The sequence below is a fragment of the Eucyclogobius newberryi genome, unplaced genomic scaffold, assembly GCF_026437365.1.
Source record: "Eucyclogobius newberryi isolate DKJ021-1_F unplaced genomic scaffold, fEucNew1.0.hap1 SCAF_13, whole genome shotgun sequence".
Taxonomy (NCBI): domain Eukaryota; kingdom Metazoa; phylum Chordata; class Actinopteri; order Gobiiformes; family Gobiidae; genus Eucyclogobius; species Eucyclogobius newberryi.
In genome coordinates this window covers 2,278,136-2,294,482 of record NW_027315757.1, presented here as the reverse complement: position 1 = coordinate 2,294,482, position 16,347 = coordinate 2,278,136, and the positions used below count along the sequence as shown (strand labels likewise).

Here is a 16,347-nt window from a genome sequence, read left to right as displayed (position 1 = left end):
CTCTGGCACCAGCAGGAGGCCGGGCCATGTTTAGTCCTGACTCTGGCACCAGCAGGAGGCCGGTCCATGTTTAGTTCTGACTCTGGCACCAGCAGGAGGCCGGTCCATGTTTAGTCCTGACTCTGGCACCAGCAGGAGGCCGCTCCATGTTTAGTCCTGACTCTGGCACCAGCAGGAGGCCGGTCCATGTTTAGTCCTGACTCTGGCACCAGCAGGAGGCCGCTCCATGTTTAGTCCTGACTCTGGCACCAGCAGGAGGCCGGTCCATGTTTAGTCCTGACTCTGGCACCAGCAGGAGGCCGCTCCATGTTTAGTCCTGACTCTGGCACCAGCAGGAGGCCGCTCCATGTTTAGTCCTGACTCTGGCACCAGCAGGAGGCCGGTCCATGTTTAGTCCTGACTCTGGCACCAGCAGGAGGCCGCTCCATGTTTAGTCCTGACTCTGGCACCAGCAGGAGGCCGCTCCATGTTTAGTCCTGACTCTGGCACCAGCAGGAGGCCGGTCCATGTTTAGTCCTGACTCTGGCACCAGCAGGAGGCCGCTCCATGTTTAGTCCTGACTCTGGCACCAGCAGGAGGCCGGTCCATGTTTAGTCCTGACTCTGGCACCAGCAGGAGGCCGGTCCATGTTTAGTCCTGACTCTGGCACCAGCAGGAGGCCGGTCCATGTTTAGTCCTGACTCTGGCACCAGCAGGAGGCCGTTACAGTATTCTAATCTACTGGAGACAAACGCATGGATAAGTCTCTCTAAATCTGGTTTTGACACTATATTTTTCATTTTGGCAATGTGTTTTAGATGATAAAAAGCTGCTGATGTTATAGATGTGATGTGGCTGTTAAAGTTCAAGTCTGAGTCCATTACATTTCTAACTTGGTTTGTAGGTTTTAGTGTAAGACTGCTCACACTTCACACCTTTAGTTTTACTTTTAATTGGATCCGGCAAACTAATTAGCACAGGAGTCTGAGAATTGATTTCATTGACTCAAAGAGCCGTGAGACACAACACCATCAACAATGACGCCAACTAAAGTGCACCTTGTTGTACTTTTGGCATCTTCTCCTACAGTTTTCATCTAAAACACTTCAGATTTGGCCACAAGACACGAAACCCATGAGCAAGGAAATGTTATAAATTTGAAGCTGATACGCTTTCAGGTGTGGTCATCGTGAATTTTAAACTAAATTGCAATTTTTGGAAAATGAGGAAGTGTATGTAGCACTTGTCTTCACTGTGACTGAGGTGAAGACGAGGAAAGACCGCCGCGTGAGACCAGGAAAGACCACCGCGCGAGACCAGGAAAGACCGCCGCGTGAGACCAGGAAAGACCGCGGAGAGACCGCCGCGCGAGACCAGGAAAGACCGCCTCGTGAGACCAGGAAAGACAGCCGCGTGAGACCAGGAAAGACAGCCGCGTGAGACCAGGAAAGACCACGGAGAGACTGCCGTGTGAGATGAGGAAAGACCGCCGCGTGAGACCAGGATAGACCGCCACGTGAGACCAGGAAAGACCGCGGAGAGACCGCCGCGCGAGACCAGGAAAGACCGCCGCGCGAGACCAGGAAAGACCACCGCGCGAGACCAGGAAAGACCACGGAGTGAGATGAGGAAAGACCGCCGCGTGAGACCAGGAAAGACCACCGTGTGAGACCAGGATAGACCGTCGCGTGAGACCAGGAAAGACCACGGAGAGACCGCCGCTTGAGAACAGGAAAGACCGCCGCGTGAGACGAGGAAAGACAGCCGCGTGAGACGAGGAAAGACCGCCGCCTGAGACCAGGAAAGACCACGGAGAGACCGCTGCGTGAGACGAGGGAAGACCTCCGCGTGAGACCAGGAAAGACCACGGAGAGACCTCCGCGTGAGATGAGGAAAGACCGCCGCGCGAGACCAGGAAAGACCGCCGCGCGAGACCAGGAAAGACCGCCGCGTGAGACCAGGAAAGACCACGGAGAGACCGCCGCGTGAGACCAGGAAAGACAGCCGCGTGAGACCAGGAAAGACCGCCGCCTGAGATGAGGAAAGACCGCCGCATGAGAACAAGAAAGACCGCCGCGTGAGACGAGGAAAGACAGCCGCGTGAGACCTGGAAAGACCGCCGCTTGAGACCAGGAAAGACCACGGAGAGACTGCTGCGTGAGACGAGGCAAGAGCTCCGCATGAGACCAGGAAAGACCGCCGCGTGAGACCAGGAAAGACCGCCGCGCAAGACCAGTAAAGACCGCCGCGCGAGACCAGGAAGGGCCGCCGCGCGAGAGCAGGAAGGACCGCCGCGCGAGAGCAGGAAAGACCGCCGCGCGAGAGCAGGAAAGACCGCCGCGCGAGAGCAGGAAAGACCGCCGCGCGAGAGCAGGAAAGACCGCCGCGCGAGAGCAGGAAAGACCGCCGCGCGAGAGCAGGAAAGACCGCCGCGCGAGAGCAGGAAAGACCGCCGCGCGAGAGCAGGAAAGACCGCCGCGCGAGAGCAGGAAAGACCGCCGCGCGAGACCAGGAAAGACCGCCGCGTGAGACCAGGAAAGACCACGGAGAGACCGCCGCGTGAGACCAGGAAAGACCACGGAGAGACCGCCGCGTGAGACCAGGAAAGACCACGGAGAGACCGCCGCGTGAGACCAGGAAAGACCACGGAGAGACCGCCGCGTGAGACCAGGAAAGACAGCCGCGTGGGACCAGGAAAGACAGCCGCGTGGGACCAGAAAAGACAGCCGCGTGGGACCAGGAAAGACCGTCGCGTGAGACCAGGAAAGACCGCCGCCTGAGACCAGGAAAGACAGCCGCCTGAGACCAGGAAAGACAGCCGCGTGAGACCAGGAAAGACCACGGAGAGACCGCCGCCTGAGACCAGGAAAGACAGCCGCGTGAGACCAGGAAAGACAGCCGCGTGAGACCAGGAAAGACAGCCGCGTGAGACCAGGAAAGACAGCCGCGTGAGACCAGGAAAGACAGCCGCGTGAGGCCAGGAAAGACCGTTGCGTGAGACCAGGAAAGACCACGGAGAGACCGGCGCGTGAGACGAGGAAAGACCTCCGCGTGAGACGAGGAAAGACAGCCCCGTGAGACCAGGAGAGACCGCCGCGTGAGACCAGGAAAGACCGCCGCCTGAGACGAGGAAAGACAGCCGTGCGAGACCAGGAGAGACCGCCGTGCGAGACCAGGAGAGGCCGCTGCGCGAGACCAGGAAAGACCGCCGCGCGAAACCAGGAAAGACCACGGGGAGACCGCCGCGTGAGAACAGGAAAGACCGCCGCGTGAGACCAGGAAAGACCACGGAGAGACCGCTGCGTGAGACGAGGGAAGACCTCCGCGTGAGACCAGGAAAGACCACGGAGAGACCGCCGCGTGAGACCAGGAAAGACCGCCGCGTGAGACCAGGAAAGACCACGGAGAGACCGCCGCGTGAGATGAGGAAAGACCGCCGCATGAGACCAGGAAAGACCACGGAGAGACCGCCGCGTGAGACCAGGAAAGACCTCCGCGTGAGACCAGGAAAGACAGCCGCGTGAGACCAAGAGAGACCGTCGCGTGAGACCAGGAAAGACCGCCGCGTGAGACCAGGAAAGACCGCCGCGTGAGACCAGGAAAGACCGCCGCGTGAGACCAGGAAAGACCGTCGCGTGAGACCAGGAAAGACCGCCGCGTGAGACCAGGATAGACCACCGCGTGAGACCAGGAAAGACCGCCGCGTGAGACCAGGAAAGACCGCCGCGTGAGACCAGGAAAGACAGCCGCGTGAGACCAGGAAAGACCGCCGCGTGAGACCAGGAAAGACCGCCGCGTGAGACCAGGAAAGACCGTCGCGTGAGACCAGGAAAGACCGCCGCGTGAGACCAGGATAGACAGCCGCGTGAGACCAGGAAAGACAGCCGCGTGAGACCAGGAAAGACCGCCGCGTGAGACCAGGAAAGACCGCCGCGTGAGACCAGGAAAGACCGCCGCGTGAGACCAGGAAAGACAGCCGCGTGAGACCAGGAAAGACAGCCGCGTGAGACCAGGAAAGACAGCCGCGTGAGACCAGGAAAGACAGCCGCTTGAGACCAGGAAAGACAGCCGCTTGAGACCAGGAAAGACAGCCGCTTGAGACCAGGAAAGACAGCCGCTTGAGACCAGGAAAGACCGTCGCGTGAGACCAGGAAAGACCACGGAGAGACTGCCGCGTGAGACGAGGAAAGACCGCCGCGTGAGACGAGGAAAGACCGCCGCGTGAGACCAGGAAAGACCGCCGCGTGAGACCAGGAAAGACCGCCGCGTGAGACCAGGAAAGACCGCCGCGTGAGACCAGGAAAGACCACGGAAAGACCGCCGCGTGAGACCAGGAGAGACCGCCGCGTGAGACCAGGAAAGACCACCGCGTGAGACCAGGAAAGACCACGGAGAGACCGCCGCGTGAGACCAGGAAAGACAGCCGCGTGAGACCAGGAAAGACAGCCGTGTGAGACCAGGAAAGACCACGTAGAGACCAGGAAAGACCGCCGCGTGAGACCAGGAAAGACCGCGGAGAGACCGCCGCGCGAGACCAGGAAAGACCGCCGCGCGAGACCAGGAAAGACCGCCGCGCGAGACCAGGAAAGACCGCCGCGCGAGACCAGGAAAGACAGCCGCGCGAGACCAGGAAAGACAGCCGCGCGAGACCAGGAAAGACAGCCGCGTGAGACCAGGAAAGACAGCCGCGTGAGACCAGGAAAGACAGCCGCGTGAGACCAGGAAAGACAGCCGCGTGAGACCAGGAAAGACAGCCGCGTGAGACCAGGAAAGACCGTCGTGTGAGACCGCCGCGTGAGACGAGGAAAGACAGCCACGTGAGACCAGGAAAGACCGCCGCGTGAGACCAGGAAAGACCGCCGCGTGAGACGAGGAAAGACCGCCGCGTGAGACGAGGAAAGACCGCCGCGTGAGACGACGAAAGACAGCCGCGCGAGACCAGGAGAGACCGCCGCGCGAGACCAGGAGAGGCCGCCGCGCGAGACCAGGAAAGACCGCCGCATGAGACCAGGAAAGACCACGGAGAGACCGCCGCGTGAGAACAGGAAAGACCGCCGCGTGAGACCAGGAAAGACCACGGAGAGACCGCCGCGTGAGATGAGGAAAGACCGCCGCGTGAGACCAGGAAAGACCGCCGCGTGAGACCAGGAAAGACCACGGAGAGACCGCCGCGTGAGACGAGGAAAGACCGCCGCGTGAGACCAGGAAAGACCACGGAGAGACCGCCGCGTGAGATGAGGAAAGACCGCCGCGTGAGACCAGGAAAGACCACGGAGAGACCGCCGCGTGAGACCAGGAAAGACCTCCGCGTGAGACCAGGAAAGACAGCCGCGTGAGACCAAGAGAGACCGTCGCGTGAGACCAGGAAAGACCGCCGCGTGAGACCAGGAAAGACCACGGAGAGACCGCCGCGTGAGACGAGGAAAGACCGCCGGGTGAGACCAGGAGAGACCGCCGCGTGAGACGAGGAAAGACCTCCGCGTGAGACGAGGAAAGACATCCGCGCGAGACCAGGAGAGACCGCCGCGCGAGACCAGGAGAGACCGCCGCGCGAGACCAGGAAAGACCGCCGCGTGAGACCATGACAGACCGCCGCGTGAGACCAGGAAAGACAACGGAGAGACCGCCGCGTGAGACCAGGAAAGACCGCCGCGTGAGAACAGGAAAGACAGCCGCGTGAGACCAGGAAAGACCGTCGCGTGAGACCAGGAAAGACCGCCGCGTGAGACCAGGATAGACCGCCGCGTGAGACCAGGAAAGACCGCCGCGTGAGACCAGGATAGACCGCCGCGTGAGACCAGGAAAGACCGCCGCGTGAGACCAGGAAAGACCGCCGCGTGAGACCAGGAAAGACCGCCGCGTGAGACCAGGAAAGACCGCCGCGTGAGACCAGGAAAGACCGCCGCGTGAGACCAGGAAAGACAGCCGCGTGAGACCAGGAAAGACAGCCGCGTGAGACCAGGAAAGACAGCCGCTTGAGACCAGGAAAGACAGCCGCTTGAGACCAGGAAAGACAGCCGCTTGAGACCAGGAAAGACAGCCGCTTGAGACCAGGAAAGAACGCCGCGTGAGACCATGAAAGAACGCCGCGTGAGACCAGGAAAGACAACGGAGAGACCGCCGCGTGAGACCAGGAAAGACCACGGAGAGACTGCCGCGTGAGACCAGGAAAGACCGCCGCGTGAGACCAGGAAAGACCACGGAGAGACCGCCGCGTGAGACGAGGAAAGACCGCCGCGTGAGACCAGGCGAGACGGCCGCGTGAGACCAGGAAAGACCACGTAGAGACCGCCGCGTGAGACCAGGAAAGACCGCCGCGTGAGACCAGGAAAGACCACGGAGAGACCGCCGCGTGAGACGAGGAAAGACCGCCGCGTGAGACCAGGAGAGACCGCCGCGTGAGACCAGGAAAGACCACCGCGTGAGACCAGGAAAGACCACGGAGAGACCGCCGCGTGAGACCAGGAAAGACAGCCGCGTGAGACCAGGAAAGACAGCCGTGTGAGTCCAGGAAAGACCACGTAGAGACCGCCGCGTGAGACGAGGAAAGACCGTCGCGTGAGACCAGGAAAGACAGCCGCTAGAGACCAGGAAAGACCGCCGCGTGAGACCAGGAAAGACCGACGCGTGAGACGAGGAAAGACTGCCGCGTGAGACCAGGAAAGACAGCCGCGTGAGACCAGGAAAGACAGCCGGTGAGACCAGGAAAGACAGCCGCGTGAGACCAGGAAAGACAGCCGCGTGAGACCAGGAAAGACAGCCGCGTGAGACCAGGAAAGACAGCCGCGTGAGACCAGGAAAGACTGCCGCGTGAGACCAGGAAAGACAGCCGCGTGAGACCAGGAAAGACAGCCGCGTGAGACCAGGAAAGACAGCCGCGTGAGACCAGGAAAGACAGCCGCGTGAGACCAGGAAAGACAGCCGCGTGAGACCAGGAAAGACAGCCGCGTGAGACCAGGAAAGACAGCCGCGTGAGACCAGGAAAGACCGCCGTGTCCACTGTGTCTTCATGTTGGCAGCGACAGCATGAAGCCAAATAAATGACACATCAGTAAAACACACTGCTTCGCTAACATATCGGGGGGGCGGAGTTTATACACTCACCGTATTTATAGTCTCGGGGGGGCTTCCTAGGGGAGGGGCTTATCAGAAAAGAATTGAGAAGCACTGGCTTAGTTGCTGTGGTAGTTGTATATTTGTGTGTGCAGCAGTTTAACCTTGTTGCTATTCCTAAATTGCTTCATAAATAAATGAAACATTTTTGACAGATTTGATTTGACAGACTGCCCATCACCTCAACCACAGGCTCTGAAGAACAGTCTGAGGACAAGAACTACAAGAACTAATTAGATTGATTGTGACTCCTATTGATAAAATCCTTGACAGCAAATGGAATGATGAATAACTCTTGTTCTGTGCATAATAGCATAATAATATGCTGGAAAAGATGTTTTGTTTTCTTTCCATAAGCACGAGTCCTGAGTTGTTGCCTTATGTCACTCTTGTGTCCCATGTGTCCTGTAGGTGGGGATTGTGGGCAGGACCGGAGCAGGAAAGTCCTCACTGACCATGGGGCTGTTCCGGCTCATCGAAGCCTCTGAGGGTCAGATCCTCATCGATGGAGTGGACATCTCTGAGCTGGGCCTGCACCAGCTGCGCTCCAGGATCACCATCATCCCACAGGTCAATAAGGCTCATTATACTAAACACTCAGGATCACCATCATCCCACAGGTCAATGAGGCTCATTATACTAAACACTCAGGATCACCATCATCCCACAGGTCAATGAGGCTCATTATACTAAACACTCAGGATCACCATCATCCCACAGGTCAATGAGGCTCATTATACTAAACACTCAGGATCACCATCATCCCACAGGTCAATGAGGCTCATTATACTAAACACTCAGGATCACCATCATCCCACAGGTCAATGAGGCTCATTATACTAAACACTCAGGATCACCATCATCCCACAGGTCAATGAGGCTCATTATACTAAACACTCAGGATCACCATCATCCCACAGGTCAATAAGGCTCATTATACTAAACACTCAGGATCACCATCATCCCACAGGTCAATGAGGCTCATTATACTAAACACTCAGGATCACCATCATCCCACAGGTCAATGAGGCTCATTATACTAAACACTCAGGATCACCATCATCCCACAGGTCAATGAGGCTCATTATACTAAACACTCAGGATCACCATCATCCCACAGGTCAATAAGGCTCATTATACTAAACACTCAGGATCACCATCATCCCACAGGTCAATGAGGCTCATTATACTAAACACTCAGGATCACCATCATCCCACAGGTCAATGAGGCTCATTATACTAAACACTCAGGATCACCATCATCCCACAGGTCAATGAGGCTCATTATACTAAACACTCAGGATCACCATCATCCCACAGGTCAATGAGGCTCATTATACTAAACACTCAGGATCACCATCATCCCACAGGTCAATGAGGCTCATTATACTAAACACTCAGGATCACCATCATCCCACAGGTCAATAAGGCTCATTATACTAAACACTCAGGATCACCATCATCCCACAGGTCAATGAGGCTCATTATACTAAACACTCAGGATCACCATCATCCCACAGGTCAATGAGGCTCATTATACTAAACACTCAGGATCACCATCATCCCACAGGTCAATAAGGCTCATTATACTAAACACTCAGGATCACCATCATCCCACAGGTCAATGAGGCTCATTATACTAAACACTCAGGATCACCATCATCCCACAGGTCAATAAGGCTCATTATACTAAACACTCAGGATCACCATCATCCCACAGGTCAATGAGGCTCATTATACTAAACACTCAGGATCACCATCATCCCACAGGTCAATGAGGCTCATTATACTAAACACTCAGGATCACCATCATCCCACAGGTCAATGAGGCTCATTATACTAAACACTCAGGATCACCATCATCCCACAGGTCAATGAGGCTCATTATACTAAACACTCAGGATCACCATCATCCCACAGGTCAATGAGGCTCATTATACTAAACACTCAGGATCACCATCATCCCACAGGTCAATGAGGCTCATTATACTAAACACTCAGGATCACCATCATCCCACAGGTCAATGAGGCTCATTATACTAAACACTCAGGATCACCATCATCCCACAGGTCAATAAGGCTCATTATACTAAACACTCAGGATCACCATCATCCCACAGGTCAATGAGGCTCATTATACTAAACACTCAGGATCACCATCATCCCACAGGTCAATGAGGCTCATTATACTAAACACTCAGGATCACCATCATCCCACAGGTCAATGAGGCTCATTATACTAAACACTCAGGATCACCATCATCCCACAGGTCAATGAGGCTCATTATACTAAACACTCAGGATCACCATCATCCCACAGGTAAATGAGGCTCATTATACTAAACACTCAGGATCACCATCATCCCACAGGTCAATAAGGCTCATTATACTAAACACTCAGGATCACCATCATCCCACAGGTCAATGAGGCTCATTATACTAAACACTCAGGATCACCATCATCCCACAGGTCAATGAGGCTCATTATACTAAACACTCAGGATCACCATCATCCCACAGGTCAATGAGGCTCATTATACTAAACACTCAGGATCACCATCATCCCACAGGTCAATAAGGCTCATTATACTAAACACTCGGGATCACCATCATCCCACAGGTCAATGAGGCTCATTATACTAAACACTCAGGATCACCATCATCCCACAGGTCAATGAGGCTCATTATACTAAACACTCAGGATCACCATCATCCCACAGGTCAATGAGGCTCATTAAACTAAACACTCAGGATCACCATCATCCCACAGGTCAATGAGGCTCATTAAACTAAACACTCAGGATCACCATCATCCCACAGGTCAATGAGGCTCATTATACTAAACACTCAGGATCACCATCATCCCACAGGTCAATGAGGCTCATTAAACTAAACACTCAGGATCACCATCATCCCACAGGTCAATGAGGCTCATTATACTAAACACTCAGGATCACCATCATCCCACAGGTCAATGAGGCTCATTATACTAAACACTCAGGATCACCATCATCCCACAGGTCAATGAGGCTCATTAAACTAAACACTCAGGATCACCATCATCCCACAGGTCAATGAGGCTCATTATACTAAACACTCAGGATCACCATCATCCCACAGGTCAATAAGGCTCATTATACTAAACACTCGGGATCACCATCATCCCACAGGTCAATGAGGCTCATTATACTAAACACTCAGGATCACCATCATCCCACAGGTCAATGAGGCTCATTATACTAAACACTCAGGATCACCATCATCCCACAGGTCAATGAGGCTCATTATACTAAACACTCAGGATCACCATCATCCCACAGGTCAATAAGGCTCATTATACTAAACACTCAGGATCACCATCATCCCACAGGTCAATGAGGCTCATTAAACTAAACACTCAGGATCACCATCATCCCACAGGTCAATGAGGCTCATTAAACTAAACACTCAGGATCACCATCATCCCACAGGTCAATGAGGCTCATTATACTAAACACTCAGGATCACCATCATCCCACAGGTCAATGAGGCTCATTAAACTAAACACTCAGGATCACCATCATCCCACAGGTCAATGAGGCTCATTATACTAAACACTCAGGATCACCATCATCCCACAGGTCAATGAGGCTCATTATACTAAACACTCAGGATCACCATCATCCCACAGGTCAATGAGGCTCATTAAACTAAACACTCAGGATCACCATCATCCCAGAGGTCAATGAGGCTCATTATACTAAACACTCAGGATCACCATCATCCCACAGGTCAATGAGGCTCATTATACTAAACACTCAGGATCACCATCATCCCACAGGTCAATGAGGCTCATTAAACTAAACACTCAGGATCACCATCATCCCACAGGTCAATGAGGCTCATTATACTAAACACTCAGGATCACCATCATCCCACAGGTCAATGAGGCTCATTATACTAAACACTCAGGATCACCATCATCCCACAGGTCAATGAGGCTCATTATACTAAACACTCAAGATCACCATCATCCCACAGGTCAATGAGGCTCATTATACTAAACACTCAGGATCACCATCATCCCACAGGTCAATGAGGCTCATTATACTAAACACTCAGGATCACCATCATCCCACAGGTCAATGAGGCTCATTATACTAAACACTCAGGATCACCATCATCCCACAGGTCAATGAGGCTCATTATACTAAACACTCAGGATCACCATCATCCCACAGGTCAATGAGGCTCATTATACTAAACACTCAGGATCACCATCATCCCACAGGTCAATGAGGCTCATTATACTAAACACTCAGGATCACCATCATCCCACAGGTCAATGAGGCTCATTATACTAAACACTCAGGATCACCATCATCCCACAGGTCAATGAGGCTCATTATACTAAACACTCAGGATCACCATCATCCCACAGGTCAATGAGGCTCATTATACTAAACACTCAGGATCACCATCATCCCACAGGTCAATGAGGCTCATTATACTAAACACTCAGGATCACCATCATCCCACAGGTCAATGAGGCTCATTAAACTAAACACTCAGGATCACCATCATCCCACAGGTCAATGAGGCTCATTATACTAAACACTCAGGATCACCATCATCCCACAGGTCAATGAGGCTCATTATACTAAACACTCAGGATCACCATCATCCCACAGGTCAATGAGGCTCATTATACTAAACACTCAGGATCACCATCATCCCACAGGTCAATGAGGCTCATTAAACTAAACACTCAGGATCACCATCATCCCACAGGTCAATGAGGCTCATTAAACTAAACACTCAGGATCACCATCATCCCACAGGTCAATGAGGCTCATTAAACTAAACACTCAGGATCACCATCATCCCACAGGTCAATGAGGCTCATTATACTAAACACTCAGGATCACCATCATCCCACAGGTCAATGAGGCTCATTAAACTAAACACTCAGGATCACCATCATCCCACAGGTCAATGAGGCTCATTATACTAAACACTCAGGATCACCATCATCCCACAGGTCAATAAGGCTCATTAAACTAAACACTCAGGATCACCATCATCCCACAGGTCAATGAGGCTCATTATACTAAACACTCAGGATCACCATCATCCCACAGGTCAATGAGGCTCATTATACTAAACACTCAGGATCACCATCATCCCACAGGTCAATGAGGCTCATTATACTAAACACTCAGGATCACCATCATCCCACAGGTCAATGAGGCTCATTATACTAAACACTCAGGATCACCATCATCCCACAGGTCAATGAGGCTCATTATACTAAACACTCAGGATCACCATCATCCCACAGGTCAATAAGGCTCATTATACTAAACACTCAGGATCACCATCATCCCACAGGTCAATGAGGCTCATTATACTAAACACTCAGGATCACCATCATCCCACAGGTCAATGAGGCTCATTATACTAAACACTCAGGATCACCATCATCCCACAGGTCAATGAGGCTCATTATACTAAACACTCAGGATCACCATCATCCCACAGGTCAATGAGGCTCATTATACTAAACACTCATTGGGATGCAGATACTGAACCGTATATGAGTACTTTTGGGTTTTTTTCTTTCTTGTGGTATAAAGCCGTAGCAGTAGCGCAGTTTCAGGGACCGCGGCATTTCCCTTATAGCCTCATGGCTAACCCTAACCCGGCGCTAAAACAGCGGCGCAGTTTCAGGAGCCGCGGCTCGCGGCCGGCACAAAAATAACATGGCAGTTTCGGCCGCGCGCCACGGGTCTGCAGACACTCCCTTATTTTAAAACACAATTCTGCAAATGTTACATCATTTTAAGAGTATTTATTTTTATGCTGCAATTTGATGTCACCTGTCGCACTACAGGACATTCACAGAAACCTTTATTTGTTTTAAACCATTATAATTGTATTTATTGTAGAAAAACTCTGAGAAGTCACATGACACACATGAAGCGTCACGTGACACATGACTTCATATGTGTCATGTGATGTCCATAATCATGAGTGGAAGAAACAGCCCTTCTCAATTAAAATGGTTTTAAAGCACATGTTAAGATATCTCAAATTAAAATAAGTACTCGTAAAATGATGTAGCATTTGCAGAATTGTGTAAAATAAAGTGTGTATTATGCTACAAAGGCGCGTCATACCACAAGCTAGAAGAAAAAGGCAATACACCACCAAGTTCCCATATACGGTTCAGCAGTCTGCAATCCCCCCAAATTATATATAGTGGATTTTTCTTCATAAAGAGACCTTGAATGTTCTTTGCTGTTATTAAGTCCATAAATCTTCCGACTCATTCTGACCATCAAATCATGATCAATACAGCAAATAATATTAAAGATCCTATATTATGCTATTTTTCCCATTCCATAATCTACCCTAAGGGCTTAGGGGGCGTGTTGCAGGTACAGAGTGTTCCCTGGAGCAGAAGCGTGCTGCGTCCTCCCTCTGCTTATCCGAGGGGAAGGATAGAGACTGCCCACTTTGGGCTCATATATGGGGCACCAATAGCACTGTAAGAATGTTAAGCTCTGAAAAGTCCGTTTAGCTTGATATATGCCCTTTAAATATTAAAAATGAGTTTAACGGCACCTCATTGTAGCTTTTTAAATTATGATATCAGTTATTGAGATGATCTCTATGGTAACGCTCAGGGGACAGGGCTTGAGTCTTTAAGTAACTTTCCTCTTGCTCACGTCAAACTTTGAAGAATAAAATGGCGTTAACAGGTAAGATCACGCTCTGGCACTACCTGTCTCCTCCTCCTCTCCTCCACCCTTTCTCTTTCCTCCTTCGAGCTTGTGTGTTCAATGGCTCAACGTTTGGTGGCTTTGTGCTCCAGCCGTCCCTCGATCCCTGTGTTAACTCCTGAATCTGCAACGTAAAACAACTTCACTTGCGCTGTTGACTCACACTACCTTTGATTATTGAGCAAAGTGTGTTTAAGGGTCGTAAGGTCATTTTGTTTATATTGTGTCAAGGCTCTTTGGGTCAGGGAAATGAATCTCAGACCTCCGTGCCAATTAGTTTGTCAGGGCCAATTAAAGGAAAAACTACTATCAGAATAAGGTTTATTGCCATTGTCAATGAACAGAATTCACAGAACTTGTCCTGGTGATTCGATGCAACATGTAACAATGAACAAGTCAAAAGAAAAACTATTTAAATTTGCAGCTATAAGATAAAAGATAAGTGTAAAAAAAAAGAAAAAAAAAAGATAGGCTTAATATGTAAACAAATTTACAGTTGAGTTTAGAAGGACATTCCACATTATTAAGCAGACCAACATTTTCAAGTAATATGGAAAAGAAAAGGATCTAGAGCCGAGAAGCGTGAAATAGTCTAATTTACAGATATATGAACTATAAACCTGCTCAACAAACTGAACTCCAGCTCAAATTTAAACGTTTGGACCCCAGGAACAATATATTTATCACGCTTGTTATCCTATGTTTCATCCTTATAGCAAAGATTACGCACTGCGCAACGCATGTGCGTCTGCATAGTCAGTCCCTCACATGCGTCTGTAACGAAACAGACCGCGAGTTAATGACGACATAATTGCCTTGAACAAGATGGTTTGCCACTATCGGCGCCACTCTAGTGTCCATAGGACATGCCAGGCTCTGTCAGGGTGTTTTACGCAATGCATTCTGGGATTGACACACGCCCAGTAGCGTCATCACAACAAACATGGCGGCGCCCGTGTCACCCACATCTTCCCCCCGCTCGCCTTCGCTACCAAAATAAAGGATAGCGGCGTACAAAAGGTCGATTGAAATGTCTTAAAATCGTGAGATTTAGTCTCCTGATCGGGTTGATAGAGACGTTTTCCGTCATTAACTGTTGAAGCCTGACCCCTGGTGGTCACTCCGACTCAAAAAATGGCAAAATTTGGATCCTTTTTTTTTTGCCTTCAAAGTAAAAAAAAATAAGAATTTGCCTACCGTCCGACCCACTTGAAAAATGTTGACTCGGGTTACAGCAAACAGACAATTTATTTGGGGCAGCCTAATGAATATTCAATAAATTAAAAAAAAATACATATAAACTATGGTTCATATTTTGTATCATTCATAAAGCTAAATTTGGTGGCGCTAACGTAAAATGCTTGTTTGAAGATTGGAAACTGAAATTGCTGTGTTCTATTTCATCCCTACTGACCGCCAGAGGCGGTGCATAAAGCACTGGATGATCATCCTTGCGCATACACAGGTCGAGAATTAATAACAAAAAAGTCACCTTTGACCCCCGGTGGCTCACGTGAGTCTATATAGTCACGTTACACCGGGAGCTCAGTCCCTTTTCACCTTCTCGCATGCAGGTTGTATATGTGGTTGTTGTTCGGCTAATATTGCTGTTTCCCACAAAGTTTGGTTCGTTTTGCCGCTTGTTGCCTGTTAGCCCTGTGACTGTGGAACAGTCGGTGCTGCAGTTCGCTCACCCTCCTGGGGCTGCACGAGCGTGTCGGATCTGTTGCAATGAGGAGGTATATTTACTTTGTTTTCTACGACTGGTAAGTACCACCTGATCCCGCGGTGTCTTCCTCACGTAACGGGTCATTAGTGGCGTTCCCTGCTTGACCTGACCCCGCTGCGCCCCTCTTACCGGGGTAGAGGTTTTATATCTTAGAGTCGCTAGTGGCATTCCACTCGACCCGACTCTGTTTGACTCCGGTCATATCATGCTGAAGTCCCTGAGTTGCCTGTCCTGTCTGGCGCTGCTGCAGCCTGGCAATGGTCAAGATCTCTGCCCTGCTTGTCTTGGAGTGGATCCTCTTCGGGAAGCACTCTCCAATGATGCTTGCTCCAACTGTTCAGTTATGCCGCGGTCTGTGCGCGTTGCGCGCTTGGCAGCTTACGAGGATGCTTCAGACTGGTTGTTTGTGGCGCCTCCGAGTCAATTACCGGCTGGAAAGACTGGGGGCCGCAAGCGGCTGTCCACGGCTACTCAAGGTGGCCCCCCATTTAAGAAAAAGAAGGGCCCCGGGAAGTTACCGGCGCAAGTGAGCACGCTGACATCTGAACTGGCCCAAATGCGGGCAGTTATCCAGACTCTCCAGACTGATGCCAGTCGTGTGGTGGCACAACGGCAGGAGGGGCATGCCTCAGCATATGATGAGTGGCTGATTCAGACACTCAGTTTCAGCTGGAGTCTGACCTTCTGAGCTCCAGAGTTTCAGAATCTGGCTCACTGGCCTCTTCCGGCTCTCAGGCCGACAGTGATGACACTGTCACAGCA

The 16,347-nt window shown here is 51.4% G+C and overlaps 1 protein-coding gene across 1 annotated transcript in view; it reads left to right on the top strand.

Moving 5' to 3' along the window:
- Positions 1–16,347, top strand: part of abcc1 (ATP binding cassette subfamily C member 1 (ABCC1 blood group)) — a 130,130-nt gene that overhangs the window by 97,303 nt on the left and 16,480 nt on the right. The window contains exon 28 of the mRNA XM_072442332.1: positions 7,504–7,662. Within this exon, the coding sequence (XP_072298433.1) occupies positions 7,504–7,662 (159 nt within the window). The remainder of the gene's footprint in view (positions 1–7,503; positions 7,663–16,347) is intronic.